Source organism: Malaya genurostris, chromosome 2, assembly GCF_030247185.1.
Source record: "Malaya genurostris strain Urasoe2022 chromosome 2, Malgen_1.1, whole genome shotgun sequence".
Classification (NCBI taxonomy): Eukaryota; Metazoa; Arthropoda; class Insecta; order Diptera; family Culicidae; genus Malaya; species Malaya genurostris.
Window position 1 is genome coordinate 48,468,048 of NC_080571.1, and position 23,297 is coordinate 48,491,344.

The 23,297-nt window shown below is 37.3% G+C and overlaps 1 protein-coding gene across 5 annotated transcripts in view; it reads right to left on the reverse strand.

Moving 5' to 3' along the window:
* Positions 1-23,297, reverse strand: part of LOC131429962 (zinc finger CCCH domain-containing protein 13) — a 370,899-nt gene that overhangs the window by 61,787 nt on the left and 285,815 nt on the right. For all 5 annotated transcript variants that reach the window (XM_058594511.1, XM_058594506.1, XM_058594507.1 and 2 more), the window contains one exon: positions 9,256-10,126. In XM_058594511.1, the coding sequence (XP_058450494.1) occupies positions 9,256-9,300 (45 nt within the window). In that variant the 5' untranslated portion in view covers positions 9,301-10,126. The remainder of the gene's footprint in view (positions 1-9,255; positions 10,127-23,297) is intronic.

A 23,297-nucleotide genomic window follows, 5' to 3' on the forward strand; every position in this document is an offset into this window, starting at 1 on the left:
AAATTACATACTTACCGTACGGTGGTGCCACCTTCCCGTGCTGGTTCTGACGAAATTACAGTGAAACGCATTAAGGTAGAGATTTACACGTGTGACGTGACTACTACTACTACTACTAATAGTACTGGCATCATGGCAGTACGACAAAGTGGCTCATTCATTCCCGTTGGCTTCCATTAAATGGCACGCCAAGAACGGTCGGACAGGCGGAAGTGACATTTGAAAAAATTCATTTGAATTAGTTGAAGACAAATTGGTTTTTCTGAGCGGATTGCTGGTCTTTTTTTACCTGTAAGAACGGATCTTTGATGAGATACAGATGTTTTAAAACAGTCAGGACATTAATTTGAAAAACTAAACCACAGATTTGATTACGGAACGTGTTTCAACATGTACCAGAGTAGTTTAGCTGGTAGAACATCTCCATGGTAATGATAATGCTTGCAAGTTCGAGTCCTGCCTTTGGAGACAACTTTTTACAAATTTTCAGTTTATCGCTATTTTATTCATCTATCATCCCTCTCAGTTTATTTCTCGTTGACAGTGATAAACGATAAAAACTGAGCTTAAGACAACTTCTAGTGCTTTGACAGAAAACCGTACATAAATCGTTGAACTATTGCAGAATTTTCGACGAAACAAATTGGGAGTGAAAAACCCTCAAGTCCCGAAAAATGCATTGCTCAATGTAACTTTTGAGCAGGTGGCATAATTGTTCCCCTTTTCCTACAATGCAGTCACGTTACGATCAATGCAGGAAAGTTCCGATAACAGACTTATTTGTAAGCTCGGCCAACATGTGGTTCCAACAGGACGGTGCCACATATCACACTGAACGTGAAACCATGCACGAATGGAGAGGCTACTTTGCTGTACAATAAATTTCAATATTAGGTTTAGGTTTGCAGATCAAAAATTGGAATATAGAGGTTTGAGCTTTAAATTTGTAGTTAGGAGTTTGGAGTTTGGAGTTTGAAGTTTGAAGTTTGAAGTTTGAAGTTTGAAGTTTGAAGTTTGAAGTTTGAAGTTTGAAATTTGAAGTTTGAAGTTTGAAGTTTGAAGTTTGAAGTTTGAAGTTTGAAGTTTGAAGTTTGAAGTTTGAAGTTTGAAATTTGAAGTTTGAAGTTTGAAGTTTGAAGTTTGAAGTTTGAAGTTTGAAGTTTGAAGTTTGAAGTTTGAAGTTTGAAGTTTGAAGTTTGAAGTTTGAAGTTTGAAGTTTGAAGTTTGAAGTTTGAAGTTTGAAGTTTGAAGTTTGAAGTTTGAAGTTTGAAGTTTGAAGTTTGAAGATTGAAGTTTGAAGTTTGAAGTTTGAAGTTTGAAGTTTGAAGTTTGAAGTTTGAAGTTTGAAGTTTGAAGTTTGAAGTTTGAAGTTTGAAGTTTGAAGTTTGGAGTTTGAAGTTTGAAGTTTGAAGTTTAAAGTTTGAAGTTTGAAGATTGAAGTTTGAAGTTTGAAGTTTGAAGTTTGAAGTTTGAAGTTTGAAGTTTGAAGTTTGAAGTTTGAAGTTTGAAGTTTGAAGTTTGAAGTTTGAAGTTTGAAGTTTGAAGTTTGAAGTTTGAAGTTTGAAGTTTGAAGTTTGAAGTTTGAAGTTTGAAGTTTGAAGTTTGATGTTTGAAGTTTGGAGTTTGGGGTTTGGAGTTTGCAGATTGGAGTTTTCGAGTTTTCGAGTTTTCGAGTTTTAGAGTTTTAGAGTTTTAGAGTTTTAGAGTTTTAGAGTTTTAGAGTTTTAGAGTTTTAGAGTTTTAGAGTTTTAGAGTTTTAGAGTTTTAGAGTTTTAGAGTTTTAGAGTTTTAGAGTTTTAGAGTTTTAGAGTTTTAGAGTTTTAGAGTTTTAGAGTTTTAGAGTTTTAGAGTTTTAGAGTTTTAGAGTTTTAGAGTTTTAGAGTTTTAGAGTTTAAGAGTTTTAGAGTTTTAGAGTTTTAGAGTTTTAGAGTTTTAGAGTTTTAGAGTTTTAGAGTTTTAGAGTTTTAGAGTTTTAGAGTTTTAGAGTTTTAGAGTTTTAGAGTTTTAGAGTTTTAGAGTTTTAGAGTTTTAGAGTTTTAGAGTTTTAGAGTTTTAGAGTTTTAGAGTTTTAGAGTTTTAGAGTTTTAGAGTTTTAGAGTTTTAGAGTTTTAGAGTTTTAGAGTTTTAGAGTTTTAGAGTTTTAGAGTTTTAGAGTTTTAGAGTTTTAGAGTTTTAGAGTTTTAGAGTTTTAGAGTTTTAGAGTTTTAGAGTTTTAGAGTTTTAGAGTTTTAGAGTTTTAGAGTTTTAGAGTTTTAGAGTTTTAGAGTTTTAGAGTTTTAGAGTTTTAGAGTTTTAGAGTTTTAGAGTTTTAGAGTTTTAGAGTTTTAGAGTTTTAGAGTTTTAGAGTTTTAGAGTTTTAGAGTCTTAGAGTTTTAGAGTCTTAGAGTTTTAGAGTTTTAGAGTTTTAGAGTTTTAGAGTTTTAGAGTTTTAGAGTTTTAGAGTTTTAGAGTTTTAGAGTTTTAGAGTTTTAGAGTTTTAGAGTTTTAGAGTTTTAGAGTTTTAGAGTTTTAGAGTTTTAGAGTTTTAGAGTTTTAGAGTTTTAGAGTTTTAGAGTTTTAGAGTTTTAGAGTTTTAGAGTTTTAGAGTTTTAGAGTTTTAGAGTTTTAGAGTTTTAGAGTTTTAGAGTTTTAGAGTTTTAGAGTTTTAGAGTTTTAGAGTTTTAGAGTTTTAGAGTTTTAGAGTTTTAGAGTTTTAGAGTTTTAGAGTTTTAGAGTTTTAGAGTTTTAGAGTTTTAGAGTTTTAGAGTTTTAGAGTTTTAGAGTTTTAGAGTTTTAGAGTTTTAGAGTTTTAGAGTTTTAGAGTTTTAGAGTTTTAGAGTTTTAGAGTTTTAGAGTTTTAGAGTTTTAGAGTTCTAGAGTTTTAAAGTTTTAGAATTTTAAAGTTTTAGTATTTCGAATATTTCGAGTATTTCGAGTATTTCGAGTATTTCGAATATTTCGAGTATTTCGAGTATTTCGAGAATTTCGAGTATTTCGAGTATTTCGAGTATTTCGAGTATTTCGCCCAAGTAACAATTTTTGTTACGCTAGCTTATTTCTGACTAGTTTGCAACCAGAAATTTAAGTTATGGTGACTAATATCTAACCACTTCCGTGACGCAAAAAGCGCAGTTTCTACTAGTTGTTAAGTCGGCTAAAAATAAGTTGTCGTTACGTTGTAATACCATACTGAAATAACTTATCATTCCATAACTTGAAAATAACTTGTGTTCAAGTAAACTAGTTGAAACTTAGTCACCATCGACATTATAAACAATGAATGAATCCAGAGAACTTTTCTATCAGCAATAAAAAGTTAGTAGAGTACTTGAAATCACAAACTTGATACAAGGTAAAAATTTCACAACGATTTTAAAACTGTCGAGCGGAATTCAATTTTAATTAACTGTTTTTTTATGCGCCTTCAATCTAAATTTGTTTATGAAGGTATGAACAATAAACAACGAAAAAACTCTTTGTTCAGAATGCTCAAAATTAATCCTAGTAGAGTGATTAAAATTATTTTAAATTTTAAATTTTAAATTTTAAATTTAAATTCATATATTGTAATATAACAATAGATGTTTAATCCATATATTGTTTTCTTCGAGTTTATGATAGTGAACGACTATTCTAGAAAATGACTATTCTGCCTTTCATTATTTTCGCCCAAAAAGTAGTTTTGAAAAAAGTAATATCCTGGTTTTATTTATGTTTTATACACTTCCTGCGACTCCATAGTGTGATCGCCATATTCAAGCCAACAAAAGTTTTTTTGGTTGTGTTTCCGTTATCATTACGTTGGGAAAACCTATCGATAGCTATCTGAATCTTACGTTTTTATAATGGTTTCGCAACCTTTTTTCGAAAACCTTTTTAGCTAAAACCATAGCTGTGATAAAAGATATGTTAGAATCAAGTAACGATAACTTACAAATGATAGTTTATGGTATAAAGAAATACTACCGTCACCTTGTTTTAACCAGTATGACATAGTTGGGCTAAGTGGTATCAGAACTAGTTACGGGTTGCTACTATTTGAGTCAAATAAACTTATTTTCAACTAGTAGCTAGAAGCATAGTTGTTATTAAAGATATGTTTGGATTAAATAACGATAGCTTAAAAATTAAAATTAATTCACTATGACAAAAATATGTGGTGATTTGAAACCTAAATAACTATTTCGTAACTAGTTATGTTATGAAGAAACATTGTTGTCACCTTGTTTTAACCAATATAACTTAAAAAACATATTCGTGCTCTTGTTGCAACATAGTTTGGACTTAGTCGTATCAGAACTAGTTGCGCATTGCTACTTGGGTCGAGTATTTCGAGTATTTCGAGTATTTCGAGTATTTCGAGTATTTCGAGTATTTCGAGTATTTCGAGTATTTCGAGTATTTCGAGTATTTCAAATATTTCGAGTATTTCGAGTATTTCGAGTATTTCGAGTATTTCGAATATTTCGAGTATTTCGAGTATTTCGAGTATTTCGAGTATTTCGAGTATTTCGAGTATTTCGAGTATTTCGAGTATTTCAAATATTTCGAGTATTTCGAGTATTTCGAGTATTTCGAGTATTTCGAGTATTTCGAGTATTTCGAGTATTTCGAGTATTTCGAGTATTTCGAGTATTTCGAGTATTTCGAATATTTCGAGTATTTCGAGTATTTCGAGTATTTCGAATATTTCGAGTATTTCGAGTATTTCGAGTATTTCGAGTATTTCGAGTATTTCGAGTATTTCGAGTATTTCGAGTATTTCGAGTATTTCGAGTATTCCGAGTATTTCGAGTATTTCGAGTATTTCGAGTATTTCGAGTATTTCGAGTATTTCGAGTATTTCGAGTATTTCGAGTATTTCGAGTATTTCAAATATTTCGAGTATTTCGAGTATTTCGAGTATTTCGAATATTTCGAGTATTTCGAGTATTTCGAGTATTTCGAGTATTTCGAATATTTCGAGTATTTCGAGTCTTTCGAGTCTTTCGAGTCTTTCGAGTCTTTCGAGTCTTCCGAGTCTTTCGAGTCTTTCGAGTCTTTCGAGTCTTTCGAGTCTTTCGAGTCTTTCGAGTCTTTCGAGTCTTTCGAGTCTTTCGAGTCTTTCGAGTCTTTCGAGTCTTTCGAGTCTTTCGAGTCTTTCGAGTCTTTCGAGTCTTTCGAGTCTTTCGAGTCTTTCGAGTCTTTCGAGTCTTTCGAGTCTTTCGAGTCTTTCGAGTTTTTCGAGTCTTTCGAGTCTTTCGAGTCTTTCGAGTCTTTCGAGTCTTTCGAGTCTTTCGAGTCTTTCGAGTCTTTCGAGTCTTTCGAGTCTTTCGAGTCTTTCGAGTCTTTCGAGTCTTTCGAGTCTTTCGAGTCTTTCGAGTCTTTCGAGTCTTTCGAGTCTTTCGAGTCTTTCGAGTCTTTCGAGTATTTCGAATATTTCGAGTATTTCGAGTATTTCGAGTATTTCGAGTATTTCGAGTATTTCGAGTATTTCGAGTATTTCGAGTATTTCGAGTATTTCGAGTATTTCGAGTATTTCGAGTATTTCGAGTATTTCGAATATTTCGAGTATTTCGAGTATTTCGAGTATTTCGAATATTTCGAGTATTTCGAGTATTTCGAGTATTTCGAGTATTTCGAGTATTTCGAGTATTTCGAGTATTTCGAGTATTTCAAATATTTCGAGTATTTCGAGTATTTCGAGTATTTCGAGTATTTCGAGTATTTCGAGTATTTCGAGTATTTCGAGTATTTCGAGTATTTCGAGTATTTCGAGTATTTCGAATATTTCGAGTATTTCGAGTATTTCGAGTATTTCGAATATTTCGAGTATTTCGAGTATTTCGAGTATTTCGAGTATTTCGAGTATTTCGAGTATTTCGAGTATTTCGAGTATTTCGAGTATTTCGAGTATTCCGAGTATTTCGAGTATTTCGAGTATTTCGAGTATTTCGAGTATTTCGAATATTTCGAGTCTTTCGAGTCTTTCGAGTCTTTCGAGTCTTCCGAGTCTTCCGAGTCTTCCGAGTCTTTCGAGTCTTTCGAGTCTTTCGAGTCTTTCGAGTCTTTCGAGTCTTTCGAGTCTTTCGAGTCTTTCGAGTCTTTCGAGTATTTCGAGTATTTCAAGTATTTCGAGTATTTCGAGTATTTCGAGTATTTCGAGTATTTCAAGTATTTCAAGTATTTCGAGTATTTCGAGTATTTCGAGTATTTCGAGTATTTCGAGTATTTCAAATATTTCGAGTATTTCGAGTATTTCGAGTATTTCGAGTATTTCGAGTATTTCGAGTATTTCGAATATTTCGAGTATTTCGAGTATTTCGAGTATTTCGAGTATTTCGAATATTTCGAGTATTTCGAGTCTTTCGAGTCTTTCGAGTCTTTCGAGTCTTCCGAGTCTTCCGAGTCTTTCGAGTCTTTCGAGTCTTTCGAGTCTTTCGAGTCTTTCGAGTCTTTCGAGTCTTTCGAGTCTTTCGAGTCTTTCGAGTCTTTCGAGTCTTTCGAGTCTTTCGAGTATTTCGAGTCTTTCGAGTCTTTCGAGTCTTTCGAGTCTTTCGAGTCTTTCGAGTCTTTCGAGTCTTTCGAGTATTTCGAGTATTTCGAATATTTCGAGTATTTCGAGTCTTTCGAGTCTTTCGAGTCTTTCGAGTCTTCCGAGTCTTCCGAGTCTTTCGAGTCTTTCGAGTCTTTCGAGTCTTTCGAGTCTTTCGAGTCTTTCGAGTCTTTCGAGTCTTTCGAGTCTTTCGAGTATTTCGAGTATTTCAAATATTTCGAGTATTTCGAGTATTTCGAGTATTTCGAGTATTTCGAATATTTCGAGTATTTCGAGTCTTCCGAGTCTTCCGAGTCTTTCGAGTCTTTCGAGTCTTTCGAGTCTTTCGAGTCTTTCGAGTCTTTCGAGTCTTTCGAGTCTTTCGAGTCTTTCGAGTCTTTCGAGTCTTTCGAGTCTTTCGAGTCTTTCGAGTCTTTCGAGTCTTTCGAGTCTTTCGAGTCTTTCGAGTCTTTCGAGTCTTTCGAGTCTTTCGAGTCTTTCGAGTCTTCCGAGTCTTCCGAGTCTTCCGAGTCTTTCGAGTCTTTCGAGTCTTTCGAGTCTTTCGAGTCTTTCGAGTCTTTCGAGTCTTTCGAGTCTTTCGAGTCTTTCGAGTATTTCGAGTATTTCAAGTATTTCGAGTATTTCGAGTATTTCGAGTATTTCGAGTATTTCAAGTATTTCAAGTATTTCGAGTATTTCGAGTATTTCGAGTATTTCGAGTATTTCGAGTATTTCAAATATTTCGAGTATTTCGAGTATTTCGAGTATTTCGAGTATTTCGAGTATTTCGAGTATTTCGAGTATTTCGAATATTTCGAGTATTTCGAGTATTTCGAGTATTTCGAGTATTTCGAGTATTTCGAATATTTCGAGTATTTCGAGTCTTTCGAGTCTTTCGAGTCTTTCGAGTCTTCCGAGTCTTCCGAGTCTTTCGAGTCTTTCGAGTCTTTCGAGTCTTTCGAGTCTTTCGAGTCTTTCGAGTCTTTCGAGTCTTTCGAGTCTTTCGAGTCTTTCGAGTCTTTCGAGTCTTTCGAGTCTTTCGAGTCTTTCGAGTCTTTCGAGTCTTTCGAGTCTTTCGAGTCTTTCGAGTCTTTCGAGTCTTTCGAGTCTTTCGAGTCTTTCGAGTCTTTCGAGTCTTTCGAGTCTTTCGAGTCTTTCGAGTATTTCGAGTCTTTCGAGTCTTTCGAGTCTTTCGAGTCTTTCGAGTCTTTCGAGTATTTCGAGTATTTCGAATATTTCGAGTATTTCGAGTATTTCGAATATTTCGAGTATTTCGAGTCTTTCGAGTTTTTCGAGTCTTTCGAGTCTTTCGAGTCTTTCGAGTCTTTCGAGTCTTTCGAGTCTTTCGAGTCTTTCGAGTCTTTCGAGTCTTTCGAGTCTTTCGAGTCTTTCGAGTCTTTCGAGTCTTTCGAGTCTTTCGAGTCTTTCGAGTCTTTCGAGTCTTTCGAGTCTTCCGAGTCTTCCGAGTCTTTCGAGTCTTTCGAGTCTTTCGAGTCTTTCGAGTCTTTCGAGTCTTTCGAGTCTTCCGAGTCTTCCGAGTCTTTCGAGTCTTTCGAGTCTTTCGAGTCTTTCGAGTCTTTCGAGTCTTTCGAGTCTTTCGAGTCTTTCGAGTATTTCGAGTATTTCAAGTATTTCGAGTATTTCGAGTATTTCGAGTATTTCGAGTATTTCAAGTATTTCAAGTATTTCAAGTATTTCAAGTATTTCAAGTATTTCAAGTATTTCAAGTATTTCAAGTATTTTTATTATTTCAAGTATTTCGAGTATTTTGAGTTTTTTTTAGTTATTTTGAGTTTATTGAGTTTTTTGAGTTTTTTATCTTATTTTAGTTATATGAGTTTTATGAGTTTTGTGATTTTTATTAGTTTTATACGTTGCACAAGTTTTATGAGTTTTTTAAGTTTATTGATTATTTTGAGTTTTTTTAGTTGTTTCAGTTTTTTGGAGTTTTTCGAGTTTTTTAAGTGTTTTATGTTTTTTTGAGTTTTGAATTCAGTTTTTAGAGATAAAAAACTACGTATTTTGGATAATTAGTCACTGAAAATAAAATCAATAGAGAATGTTTGCAATTTTCCAAGACACTGCCATGGCAGAAGGAAATTTACTAGTAAGCATCAGTCGACTATTGCGGCACTATTACTGGGTGGATTTAAACGCTATCGAAAGAAACTAGTGAGAAATGTTCGGTGTTTTTGATTTGAATTAAATTTGTTCCCCACAGGCAGCAAAAGAAACAAGAGGAATCACTGATCTCAAATCAGTGTCTGGCGGCAAAGCAAAATAGCGAGAATAGAGTTGTGACGCGGTGCGTGTTCGATGGATTTCTATAGAGATAGGACTACAATTGAACGCTGTGGTGGCCAAGTAATGCGAAACATGCTTGGTTCTTCTAGTCAATTTGTTTCCATAGGCAGGGTAGTTTAATTGCCAAACAATTTTCCTGGTTAGGAGCTAGCTACTAGTTCGAGTCCTATCTCTGCGAAAACCTTTTCGCGGTTTTCATTACATAGTTGCATTCGCATGTCATTCTCCAATCTGTTTTCCCCGTTAGATACTGATCACATCTAAAACTAGCATAAGACAACTTTACAACTAAAAAACACTTCCTGTCACTACCGAGGTTCGACAATTTTCATTTTGCAGATCCAAATCAAATATTGCATTGAATGCAAAATTTTGGTTAAAGAATTACCGAATAAACATACGTCAACCTGCCGTTCATATCAGACTAGTTTTTGCTTGCCCTAAAACTAAAAACTCACCTTATAAATCCCGTCCACCAGTTTAATAATTTCCTCGGTTTCCATGGTGACGCCTAACTTTTTCACAACTCTGTTAATTCAGGGGCAACTTTTCGCAACAACTCTCTTTTTCGCCTACTGCTTCACTTCCGAATCTAACCGCTTTTTGTTTTCGTCAAACAAACTCGTCTGGATGCAAACTTTTTCGTTTGTTCTCACTTTTTTCCTCACTGTTAATGGGCTTCTTGCTCACAGCAAAATTTTCGCTCAACTTCCTCGGTTTCGGCTCACAGCAACTTTGTTGCACCGAAAATACACTACCGGAGTAAAATGACTTATTTTCCCGTTGCTTTATGATCTATTTCTATGGTTGTTTTCAAACTATAACCACAAACGGTTCAACGATTCCGATTATTTACAATTTCCCGCGCGCGCGCACACACACACACACCCACGCATACACTGGGTAACAGAGACAACTTCAACAATAGACACCAGACCAATATCTCAACAAAACTTTTTATGCCGTTATGCTACTGTTTAACTATTTACACTTGGTTAGGTCGAAATTGTAAATTACAAACACTTCACGATTTTCTCTTTTCCTTGGACTGCCGAACTGCCTGTTTGTTTGTTATCTTCTTTGCGTCTTCTTCTGTTCTGTTTTGTTTTTTGACTTCAAACAATGTGATTGTTGCCGTACAGGTTGTAAATTATAACACTTGTGCAAACTGTGCTGCTGCTGTTGCTGTTGTTGCTGGCGGTGACTTTTATGGTCCCTTGGAGTACCGCATGCCAGTAGGAATTCATGCTAATGATTTATGCTCCGGGTTGTCGCTCGATGGACTGTATTTCGCCCCCTCGATGTCGTCGTGAAGTACAGATGCGGGCTCTGCAAGGAAAGACAGGGCAATAAATTGTAAAGTTAATTGCAATTAAACTTTCAAACATTCATTTACTTCCTAATCTCAGGTGTGATGTTTGTATGGACTATGATATGAGTGCTGATGCGGTGATAAAACGAGGGAGCGAAAATTTTTCCAATAAATTCATTAGAAGTTAACTTGATTTCTTAATGCATAATTTTAAAAATTTCATTCCGGCAGTGTTTGCTTGTAAAAATATATTAGCATCAGTGGTTGTGGTTGATCGGAGTGGAAAATTATGATAATAACTTCCGTTCCTGCAAAACCATGAAACGTTTCTCTTCAGAATAGCGACGTTGAAGCTGCTCTCAGAATCATTTCCATTCAACTCACGATTTTCATTCACTTTCACCAGTTCTATTCCGTCGGGTTTCTTATTTTATCCTTTACTTTTAATTAAATTAAACTCCGAATGAGTTCACAGAAATAGAATGTGAACAGAACCCAACCCCTTCGAGTTTTGTTCTGCTGCTTTTCGCAGTAGGCTCGACTCTGCAGTCGCTAGGGTTATCATTATGCACTGCAGGCGATGCCAATATAGTAGGCTATATCAGTTCATAACATGAGTGTTGTAGTACTAGTAGTACTAGTAGTAGTGGTAGTAAAAAAATCAACTGAAAGCATCCTTCGCTCGGCACCAACTCGGAACTTAATTGAAACGGTTGGATCAGTCGGAATAAATAAAACAGACAGCGCCACAGAAGCTGCGGAATTTTAAACACATCGTAAATATTTATAATTCCGGCGCCGCCCGTCGGACAAAATAAAAACGTATTATCAAGATTATGAACTTGAGGTCCGATGGACCGTAACGGAAGAAGCAATCGGATGCGCGTCGGGACACGGTCAAGTGACGACGGCGGCGGCGATGATTGTTTATTTCCGGAACGTCGGAAAGAGAAAAGGAAGTAGCGGCAGTAGACTACATTTTTTTTTGTTTTCAATGGAATTTCGGAGCCACGGACTGCTTGGATCGGAGGAACCCGAGGTAATAGCATACTTGGTGAGAAAACGTTTGAAGTTAAAACGTTGACATCGAGTTTGCGATTCTGATTATGTAGGAACACAATTTTTATGAAACATTTAACAAGTCGCTAAAAGAGGAAACAACACTCAAAGTTAATACAGCAGGAAATCCTCATTGTATGATTTTTTACTTTCCTTATAGAGTGGAAAAAGAAACGACTTTTGATCGGAGTTCCGGAAAATCTTAGAGTTCTGTACCATTCGGCTCAGCTCGATCAATTTAAACAATCGTGGACTCGTTTGAAAGCTTATATTGTGTCATCGGATAAGTATGAAGAGCACTTTCGATTCCAGAAAAATGATCATATAAGTGACACAGCCAATAAATCTCAGTTTTCGTTTTCCGCTTATTTTTTTTTCGGAAATGCCTGCACTGATTCCAAAAATCTTGGACGTTTTTTAAAGCTTTTGTTGAATTTTTTTTATAATTTTACAAGGCTCATGGCAAAAATTTCCGAAGGTGGTCAATGAACAAATTCTAATACTGTTGAAACTTTAGGGTCCAGATTTGGTGTGGTTACCGAATAAACGACGTAGGCGGTGAATTACCAAGGATGCCTGCTCATCGACGATGGAACCTACGTCAAATTGGATTTTGCACAGCTTCCTGCGATGTTTAGGTTTTCTTCGATGGATAAATTTGCCAAAAAACTGATGATTTGGCAAGGGATATGCAGCTGCGGAGCAAAGACCAAAGTGTTCGTGACGAATAAGACGACTGGTTCGAAACTGTACAAGGAAGAACGAATCAAAAACCGCGTACTACACAGAAAGAATTTTTGAAATTACCCGACATTTAAATCTATAGTAATATGGAATTGATTACAGTTGAATCGAAAGTTTAATTGAAAACCATCATTGATGCAGAACTAAATTGAATTCCATTGGTTTTTCAATAAATATAACTGTATCTTTCAATTAACGCTCAGTTTTGCGTTCAAATTATATTGAAACGTAAAGAATTGCAAAGTAACTTTGTGTTTAATTTCCTGCTACAAATATGTGCATGAAAATAGATGTAAATTCACAAAATATTTTCATCTGTGTACTTCCATTAAAGCCGATAAAGGTCCCGTGAAGTTTTCGTCAGATTTGGTGAGTTGTCACTACTGCCGGGAAGTCATCTAGTGCTAACGCGACAAAAACGTAGATTTCATCAATAAAGTTATAAATTCACACAACTGCCCGGCCCATCGAGCGATTTTAAGTAATAACGGATGCTTACTAAAAGTGGAAAACGGCTCGGGACGCAACTCAGATGGCCAAAATGTGGAACAAATGTACCAAGGAAGTTTACTCCGGAGGTGTGCAGCGTTTGATAGGAAGATTCAAGATGAAAGTGCGAATTTTCATTGGAAACGAAGAAATGAACTGTATTAATATTTTTTCCTTAAAGTACCGTAAATTACACAGATGATTTTATCATTCCGTATTCTGAATTGACATATCTTTAGTAGTTTTCCATCATGGAGCACAGGAGTGTCGCTCGCCGCGTTTTTATTTATTACTCGGTTTTGAAGAATCAGTCGTTCGTTACAATCACTGATTTGACTTGAAATAATGCGAAAAAACATTTTCCTCGAAGCTGCTTGAAAAAAAAACATTCACCCATGATAACAATAAACATTGTTTGCACTTGAACACGCAAAGTAAAAAAATTGTGAAACTTATTAAACTTGAGCTTATCCCAACCTAACAACAGAAAATCTGGTTCGATACTGTAAGTTTTATTCGTTGAAACAACAAAACGAGACATTTGTAAATTTTTAAAGGATTAGTTAGTTTCAACAATTTTTTCATCTTTAACTGTTTGACTAACTGTTTTGTTTTTCTTAACTGGCCTGATTTTTGGGCGACGTGAATATAGTAGTATGACCATAATTTGATGTTTATGAATTATAAAAATGACGATAACTTCGTTTTGGTCTAAAAACTGAGATTTTATATTCACGTCTCCTGTATTATTATGAAAGTCACAAGGATGGTGAAATGTTGCCGAATAAAGGTAATAGGACCAAATCTCAATGTTTGTCGCAAAAAAATAGTTATAAACATTAACAGGAACTCACAATGCACAGTGGTTCGAAACGGACAATTGGCATGACAAAATTATTTTCTCTATTATACTTATATTAGTTTTTTGTAGTTGGAGTCTTCACAAAAGTTGTTTGTAATCAACTGGCGAATGTTTTGATATAGTAGGTCATTAGAGTGGTCCAAGATTGGATTAAAATCTGCCCAGTCCGAAAAATTCTTGTGATTTTACATCTTATCAGATGCGCATAAATGGAGCGTTATATTTCACACAAATTTATATTCAAGAAAATGTAAAATTGTGTGGTTTGAAAGTTACACGGTTTTAAAACGAAAGGAATAAAAATCAAAATATCGACATCAACAACGCGACTTGAACCGAAAAGCATTAGATCACAAAGCACACCAGTTTAGTCGACTGAGCCACATAAGCACATATCTGCTTGGCTGGTAAATCGTGCATATAAATTCATACAGTCTCACGTGGTAGCCGAGTGCAAATCACACTCGGAGCCAGTAAAATTCTGTACGAATGGAATACTGGGTCATTTGAGAAGTTAAGTAGTTATGAATTGTATCGTTTGAAGAATTATGTCACCTGTAAAATTCATAATTTCTTTCTATATGGAATCTAACTCTTTCAATTGAATTTTAAAATTATTGTACTTTTCAGCAAAGATGGAAGAAATTTTATTTTGAGCATTCATTTTATTTCATTTGATCGAGTTAGCTAAGAGGTTAGCTGTTAACTTCAGATTCGATTTTGGCTTTGTCAAACAATATATAATATAAAATATATAAACATTAAGAGACTTTTCCAGAACATGCGAAATATTTAGTTTTTATAATAATTTTAATAATTTAGACCTAATATGTGTAAAACTGCCACAATTGTGTCATGTTTCATTTTGATTATTAATAATGTGAAAGTTTTAATTAAATGTTCAAAATCAATGAATCTTTTTGGTAATAAATTAACTCAAATTATTAAGCAAAAATTCTATTTTCGACTGTAGTTCTTTGTGTATCATTTTTCGAAAAAATGATGTATGAGACACTTACAGGACTCAGGGAAGAGGGGGTTTGCTTCTGCAAGCCTGAGCATCTGTTCTCCAGGTTAGTAGTGGCTCACAACAACGTCTGTTCCCCATGTTAGGAGCGGCTGATGGACGTCCGAGTACCAGCTCAACTGTGCACTATGGACCTCCGGAAATTTATGGGGGTTGATGTCCGGCCCTGCGAGCCAGTCGTAAAAAAACTACTGCAACGGAAAATCAGCAAGAGAGAAATACGAATCGAGAACAATGGCAACGACTCCTGCGGCGAAAAAGGACTGGCGATTGGAAGCTCGGTACGTGGAACTGCCGATCTCTCATATTCATCGGGAGCACCCGCATACTTGCCGATCTACTGAAGAACCGCGGCCTCGGCATCGTAGCACTGCAGGAGGTGTGTTGGACGGGTGCGAACGTTTAGAGGTGATCATACCATCTACCAGAGCTGCGGCAATACACGCGAGCTGGGAACAGATTTCATCGTGATGGGTAATATACAGAGGCGCGTGATCGGTTGGTGGCCGATCGACGAAAGAATGTGCAGGTTGATAATCAAGCGCAGTTTCTTCAACTTTAACATAATCAACGTACACAGCCCTCACTCCGGAGGCACTGATGATGTCAAGGATGCATTCTACGCGCAGCTCGAACACGAGTACGACTGTTACCAAAGCCACGACGTTAAGATCATCATAGGAGATCTAAACGCTCAGGTAGACCAGGAGGAGGAGTTCGACCACGTTCTGATTGATGGAAGGCACTTCTCCGACATTACCGACGTCAGGGCCTATCGTGGCGCTAACGCCGACTCTGACCACTATCTGGTGATGGTGAAACTGCGCCCAAAACTCTCCGTCATCAACGATGCACGGGATCACCTACCGCCACGGTACAACATAGAGCGAGTGAAGCAACCGGATGTCGCCTCAGTATACGCGCAGAATTTCGAGGCAACGTTGCCAGACGAGGGCGAGCTCGAGTAGGCTCCCCTAGAAGAGTAGTACAGTGAAAGCAACCATAAACAACGGAGTGGACGGAACGAATGGTTCGACGAAGAGTGCAGAATAATTTTGGAGGAGAAGAACGCAGCGCAGGCGGTAATGCTGCACCATGGAACCCGGCAGAACGTGGAACGATACAAACAGAAGCGGAAACAGCAGACCCGCATATTTCGGGAGAAAAAACGTCAAATTGAAGAAGCGGAGTGCGACGAAATGGAACTGCTGTACCGCTATCAAAAACGCGGAAATTCTACAAGAAGATCAACCATTCCCGCAACGGCCCTGTGCCGCGAGCCGAAATGTGCACGGATAAGGACGGGAGCCTCTTAACGGATGGACGTGTGGTGATTAAAAGATGGAAGCAGCACTTCCATGAGCACCTGAACGGCGCGGAGAACGTAGGCATGGGGGTTCAAGATAACGGAAGAAACGACTACGTTAGTTCAGCAGAAGACGGAAATGATCCTGCTCCCATACTGAGGGAAGTTAAGGATCAAAACCAACAAAGCAGTTGGTAAGGATCGCAGCTGAACTTATCAAGATAGGCCCAGAAATGTTGGCCACGTGTTTGCACCGATTAATAGTCAAGATCTGGGAAACCGAACAGCTACCGGAGGAGTGGAAGGAAGGAGTAATTTGCCCCATTCATAACTAAGGCGACCAGTTGGAATGTGAGAACTTCCGAGCGATCACAATTCTGAATGCCACCTACAAAGTGCTATCTTCCGTCGTTTATCACCTAGAACGAATGAGTTCGTGGGAAGTAATCAAGCCGGTTTCATTGATGGCCGATCGACAACGGAACAGATCTTCACCGCGAGGAAAATTTTCCAAAAATGCCAAGAATACCAGGTCCCAACGCATTACCTGTTCATCGACTTCAAGGCGGCATACGATAGTATCGACCGCATAGAGCTATAGAAAATGATGGACGAAAACAGCTGTCCTGGGAAGCTGACTAGAATGATCAAAGCGACGATGGACGGTGTGCAAAACTGCGTAAGGGTCTCGGGTGAACTATTCAGTTCATTCGAATCTCGCCGAGGACTGCGACAAGGTGACGAACTCTCATGCCTACTATTCAACATCGCCTTGGAAGGAGTAATGCGACGAGCCTGGCTTAACAGCCGGGGTACGATTTTCACGAAATCCAGTCAATTTGTCTACTTTTCGGATGACATGGACTTTATCGCGAGAAACTTTGGAACGGTGGCAGAGTTGAACACTCGTCTGAAACGTGAAGCAGCAAAGGTTGGACTGGTGGTGAATGCGTCGAAAACAAAGTACATGCTAGTAGGCGGAACCGAGCACGACGGTATTCGTCTAGGAAGTAATGTCACGATAGACGGGGATTCCTTCGAGGTAGTGGAAGAATTTGTTTACCTCGGATCCTTACTAACGGCTGACAACAATGTGAGTTGTGAAATACGAAGACGCTTTTTCAGTGAAAGTCGTGTCTACTACGAGCTCCAAAAGAATCTGCCCCGCACGAAATGTACCATGTACAAAATGCTTATAAGACCGGTGATCGTCTACGGACACGAAGCATGGATCATGCTCGAGGAGGACCTGCAAGCACTTGGAGTTTTCGAGCGATACGTGCTAAGGACGATCTTCGGCGGTGTGCAGAAGAATGGCGTGTGGCGGCGAAGAACGAACCACGAGCTCGCTGCACTCTACGGCGAATCCAGCATCCAGAAGGTGGCCAAAGCCGGAAGAATGCGGTGGGCAGGACATGTTGCAAGAATGCCGGACAACAACCCTGCTAAACTGGTGCTTGAAGTAGAAATGGTAAACTATGATTGAAAATCGTTCATTTCTTCTAGTGCTTCAGGCGGAACTGGATGTCGAGGTGAGGTTCTCCCACCAACATCAGTAACAACAAACCAAGTATAGAGCTTGAAACGCTCAGATCGTGCTTTCATTTGGATTTCGATCGTCGGGAGCAGCAGTCGCCAGTAATGAGAGCAGACCTTTTGCGTGGTATGAAACCTCGAACGCTCAGGTCGCAGAGCCAGTTTCCATTCAAAGAAGATTGATTGAATCATCCTGCTGTTGGTTGTTTGCATTTGAGTAAATACAACGAAAAATTGACAACAATGGGGAACATTATGCGAAATCAGCCATTCTAATGGTTCCAAATGTTATCTAAAGAACTATAAACATTACTTCTTTGCAGATCGGAAATTAAAACCATCAGTGTACTGCAAATCTAAGATAATTTGATTTATTTTGTGCAATTTTTGCAGTGCCAAATTCGCTACAGTGTTTAATATCGTTTGTACCATAAAGAACTATACTGGTCATTTCGTAATATTTAATTGTAAGTCAGAATGTTCGATGTAACAAATCTGTACTTAAGTTTAGGTGTATCGTTCCAAATTCTAGTAGTGAAAAAGTGGACAGTTTGCACAGTTAACACAATCGATCAATCAATTGATCACACAGGATTTGTAATCGAGTTTCACGTAGGTTTTGTCGTCTATGATTATGCAGTTCAAATTTCCAGCAAGAATCGTATTGTACAGCTTTCGAACCCTAGGCCTGATCGATGCTTCTTGTTTCGGACTACGTTTTGGTTGTTTATGCTTCTTATAGGTTCGAAGATTCAAGCGTTTTTTAGCACGAAGAACATTTGACTTCGAAGTGCCCACTTTTTTGGCCCCATCCCAAACTGAAACCTCCTTCTTTTGCTCGAACGCCTTCAGTATGCGTTTATCCAACTGAGGGTTAGCAGGACCTTTTTTTCGACCCGTTTTCGGTTTATCCTCAAAGGTGTTATCCTCACCGAACTTCCTGATTGCATTTCTCACGGCTTTTTCACTTACTCCTTCCATTTTTGCTATCTTTCTCAGTGACAGTCCGCGTTCTGTGCACCATTTGTACACAATTTTTCGACGTTGTTCTGCGGAAAGCCCACGCATTTCGAAACAAACTAATGAAAACGAATAAACAACAGCACAAGTGGTTAGAGAAGAATGTAAACAACAGAACGCAGCCATAAAAATTGACAGATTCTGAACCATTGCGAAAGTCTTTGTGTTAAAAATCTTAGTTAAGAAAAATTTTAAAAAAGCAAGCAACCCTATTTTTACTCCGACAACTTGTTGTAGCTCAGTATGAAATTTTCTACAACTTTGCTGTAAAATACAGTAATTTTTAAATTTAATTAAAATAGTTAGATTCTAGATTTCAGTCCAAATTTGAACCACTCTAATGATCTATTACATCAAAAGAACCGCCAGTTGATGACGAACAACTTTTGTGAAGACACCAACTACAGAAAGCTAATTTTCATTAGCGAAAATATATTCGGTACGCTAATTTTTCGTTTCGGGCCACTGTGCAATCAGATGTTCAAAACTAAGAATGGCCTTTTGATCAACGTTTATTTTCAGAGATTTGGAGGAACATTGCAATAGTTCAGAAGCAGTTTATCATGTACTCCTCATAAGGTAATAACGTTTCGTACAGTTTTGTAATAGTTTTGTTTGCAAAATTACAGTCCCAGATTTACTCGATTAGAAACGTAGCCTCAGCCTACTGTTCGACTTGAGCTGGGCTAAGGCTTGCTACGTTCATAAAACAAAGATTTACGTTTCCATTGTTCGCCAGGTTATCGGCCTGGTTTAGTGCCACTGGTGTAATCGCGCTTGGTTTGGCGACCAACTAACCAAAGAAATGACACATTGCACATTGCTTTTACGGTTATTATCCTTTTGGCCGTACGCGATTGTCTTCCAAGTCAAAACGATAGCTAGGGGAGCTGTGCCAATAGCGCTCGGAGATCTTTTAATAGCACAATTCTTTTCCCGAAAACATAGGAATACTGAGTTCTATTAAATAATTTTGTCAAATTACAACTGAACTGATCGCTGTTTGCAAGTTTCATATCGGTACTTCGAAACTGAAACGATTGAGAATTTTTTTCTGCGCAAAAGTTTGTGGTGTCCTGTATAAAAATTTTTAACATGTTTGTATGTCGAGACTAGTGCCGGAACATATACCCTAAAGAGAAAAGTCACCAACGCAAACAACCCGCAGAGCCAGGCGGCAAAACAAATTACCTTTCGCACACCATTTTCACTAGCAGTGCTGTGATAATAATGTAATGTCTTCGCATTGTTGCTACACGACTGTCGGTGATGTTGCTGGGGACGACGGTTTGCCAAGTTATGTGCGATGCAAAGCCGAAAGTTAGCAACATACAATAGACCAATAAACAAACTATCACACATGTCAGAGAGAGCAAATTACACTATCATCGCAGCGACGAGTCTGAGTGCGCGGGAGGCATGATTTGTGCGGTGCGATTAGTTTCCAGAGAGTTACCGACCCCGCTAAGATGATGACGACGACGATGTCGAAGGCACGGGGGAGAAATTATTATGTCAGACGTCGGAAAGAGTAAGCACCGGCGCGCATAAATTTGCACAAAAACGAATTCAGCAGCATTCATGCTGAAGGTTAATATCTCATCTGGGCACGGAGAAACGCTTCGGAAGAAAAATATAATTTTAAACGAAAAGCGAAAGCCGGCGAAATTTGCTTCTTTGGGGGAAAGAAACTTTTCACCACCAACTTTCCGTAGTGGAAGCATTTATTTCTAGGCTACTTCCGTTACTTCCGCTACTCATGCGAGATAAATCGATCACTCGGCACCGCTGGAAGTCGGCGGTCGGGGTCTAGCTTTGCTTGAGCTGTCAACAGATGGTTTCCAGTAAGTTTTTGCGTGGAAACTTGGAAATTGTTTGGAAAACTTTCGAGTGTAAAAAAATATCCATTCAAATCGGTTGCTGATGGTCTCGCCAGTAAATGGCGAAAAACTTTCAATAAGAAGTAAATTGAAACGTACGCGCTTGGTCAATTTTTCTTATTCCAGCAGTCAATTCCTGAAAAGTTTTGTTTCTGTTTTTGAACTCGTGCTCTAATTGGAAAATAGATGGGAATGTTATCTTATTCAAAATAAAAACCTGTTTTAATCCACCTATAGCACCATGCCTTTAATGCCTTTTTCTTATGAATAATGTTCTCATGAATATTACTAAGCGATTCTTCAAAAAACTTATTTTTTGAATATTGAATAGGAACAACACAGTTTGATTGGGCACACACTAGCATATTCTTTTCAATTTAAAACAGTTTTAACCAAAGTTAATACGCTGTTGTTCCGGAAACGGAAGTGAGATCCGAACAAAGGTTAAAAGCAGTCTATTGTTATAGTTGACCCCTTCATTTAAGTCTAAGTTTAAGAAAATCGACTGAGCTGTTTCTGAAAAAATGAAGAGAACTCCGGTTTTTACTTTTCGACCGGGAGCTGGGAACCGGTATAGCTGAAATCGACTCGTTTGGCTAGCAACTAGCATAAGGGGCTGTCCATAAAAGACGTCACACTTTTTTTGACGATTTTTTACTCCCCCTCCCCCATTTGTAACAAATTGTCACAGAAGCAAAGACCCCCCACTCCCCCTATGTCACATGTCACGAATTCAAAATAAATAAAATTCATCTCAATACATTCAATATGTATGACAAACCATATAAATATGAGGGAAAATCGATATAGATATATTATTGTTTTAGGAAAAGAATAATATTTCCTTAGTGTAGCATACAGGGCTGAGAAAATAAAGACCAAAACCTAATCAAAACGAGATCACTACCGGAGAATCTTTTCATTATCAGTTGATCAGTGAAATTTAAATCACATCGATCAATATCGGTACTGCTCTTCCGTCACACAATGGGTAGTGATTTTGAGCTAAAATGATTCTTGGTTTATGTAAGTTCAATCATTGGATAATTCGATAAGCTTTGATGCTAGTAGAGGAAAATCACATATGATCAAGATAAGACATGACATGATCTACGTCTGAAATCGTTGATCTCCTGCCCTTTTTCAAATGGAGTACAATTGAATAAACTGCATCAGAATCAGATAAGAGAAATTATTATGATATACTATTATCAATGCTAGAAAATCAAATTACTGAAAAAATTGTCAGTGCATAACTTAAGTTAAACTGTTTGAAGGCATCTTTTTCTTTTTTACTCATATTTGGCAAAATTTATATCAAGGGGAACGTGCCATTTGAGCCAATTTGTTCTGATTCCTGATTCCGCTCCTCCGTGCACTTTTGCTGATCACAACAGAAATGATTTCCTGCATCACTCATATCCGAATTTACAAGAAGAAGCTTTTACATCAACAAATACACGTTTTCCTATAGAATGTAAACGTTTATTGTGGAGATTTTTTCAGGAAATAGGGCAAAGCAGTAATATAATTAGGTATTTCAAAAATGGCTCATTGAAAATATTGGACGTCACATTCCAAAAACCTCCCCCCTCCCCCCTGTCACAAAAGGTCACGTTTTATGAAACACCCCTTGCGGCGTGACGTCTTTTATGGACAGCCCCTAAGTTAAAAATTGAAACAGATTAGGACCAAATTTAGAATGATTTTTACGTTTTACGTGTGTGTGTGTATGTGACAAATAATGTCACTTAATTTTCGCAGAAAAGGCAGAACCGATTTTCACAAACTTGGATTCAAATGAAAGATTTGAAGTCCCATACAAAGTTCCTAAGTTTCATATGGATCCAACTTCCGGTTCCGGAATTAGACAAGTTTCTCAGAGATGACTGAACCGATTTTCAAAAAAAATTAGATTCAAATGAGTTTTATTTGGATCCGACTTCCGGTTCCGGAATTAAAAGAAAATATGTTAAAATTTATGAAAAAACGCGCAATAAATTTTGTCGGAAATTGTCTTTACCGATTTTCACAAACTAAGAATCAAATAAAAGGTCTTAAAATTCTTTAAAATATTCCTCGAAAAGTTGATCCAGTTCCGGTTTTACAGTGCGATTAGTAAAAAATTTTAATTTCATGAGTATTTTTCACAAGCGATGGCGAAACGAGGTGAACATTTTTATGAAACTTGCTGCAAAATTATATTAGTTGACAGATCTTGTTAGTTAGTGAATATGAAACTACTTTAGGACTATAAGTTCCCGGTTCCCTCTTCCGAAAGCACCGATAATAGTAAAGAAAATCTCCAAAACCGGAACTCACTTAGATTTCTCAGCAACGGTATACTGTGCAATTTCATCCAGATCCGACTTTCGGTTCCGAAATTCTAGGTTGATGAGTGTCAAAACATTCAAACCGTCATTCAAAATGACGATGCCAAACTAGTAAGCGACGGTACGTGTGACTTTATTCCGTTCGCAGCCTGCTTTGTTCAATTTCGTATAGCGTGCAAGATTGCTACATTAAAATTTATATTTTTCAAGTGAAAAATATTAAATTTCTAATCCTTTTATTCAATTTGTCCCTACTTGTTAGTGTTATTACAAGATCATGATAACGATGCTTTTCTATAAAAGTACACTTATTGCCTTTCTCATATATAAAGTTTATGCAATCACTTGAAAAATTGACTAGTGCAAGTTAGCCCAGAGGGCTAAGTGTTCTATATCATTCGACACAGTTCATCAAGCTGAGCAATGTATGTGTCTATGCGTGTATGTGTGAGAGTATGTGTCAAGTAATGTCACTCATAAAATGAAAAATCTAATAGTCCCAGAGGTTGCTATTGAATTTCACACCGTCATTTAGAGCGACGATGCATAAAAAGGGTAGAATTCTTCTAGATTTGGCTTAAACCTGATTCAATTTGTAGGCTATATTAGTTACTTACTTACCAACTTTGACTATACTAGTTCCAAGTTCCCGGTTCCAAAAGTACCAGAAGTAATGGTCAAAAAGTTTAAAACGAGACTCACTAAATTTTCTCAGAGATGATTTTATCGATTTCCACAAACAGGCTCAAATAAATGTTCCTATAGTCTCATAGGTTGCTATTTAATTTCATCCGGGTCCGGTTTCCGGTTCCAGAACTGTAGGGTAAAGTGTGTTTAATCATTTAGTGCGAAGATGAAAAATAAAGCAAAATGCTTACTAACTTGACATAACTGTTTACAATTTGAAAAGGTTTTGTTAGTTTCTACCCAAA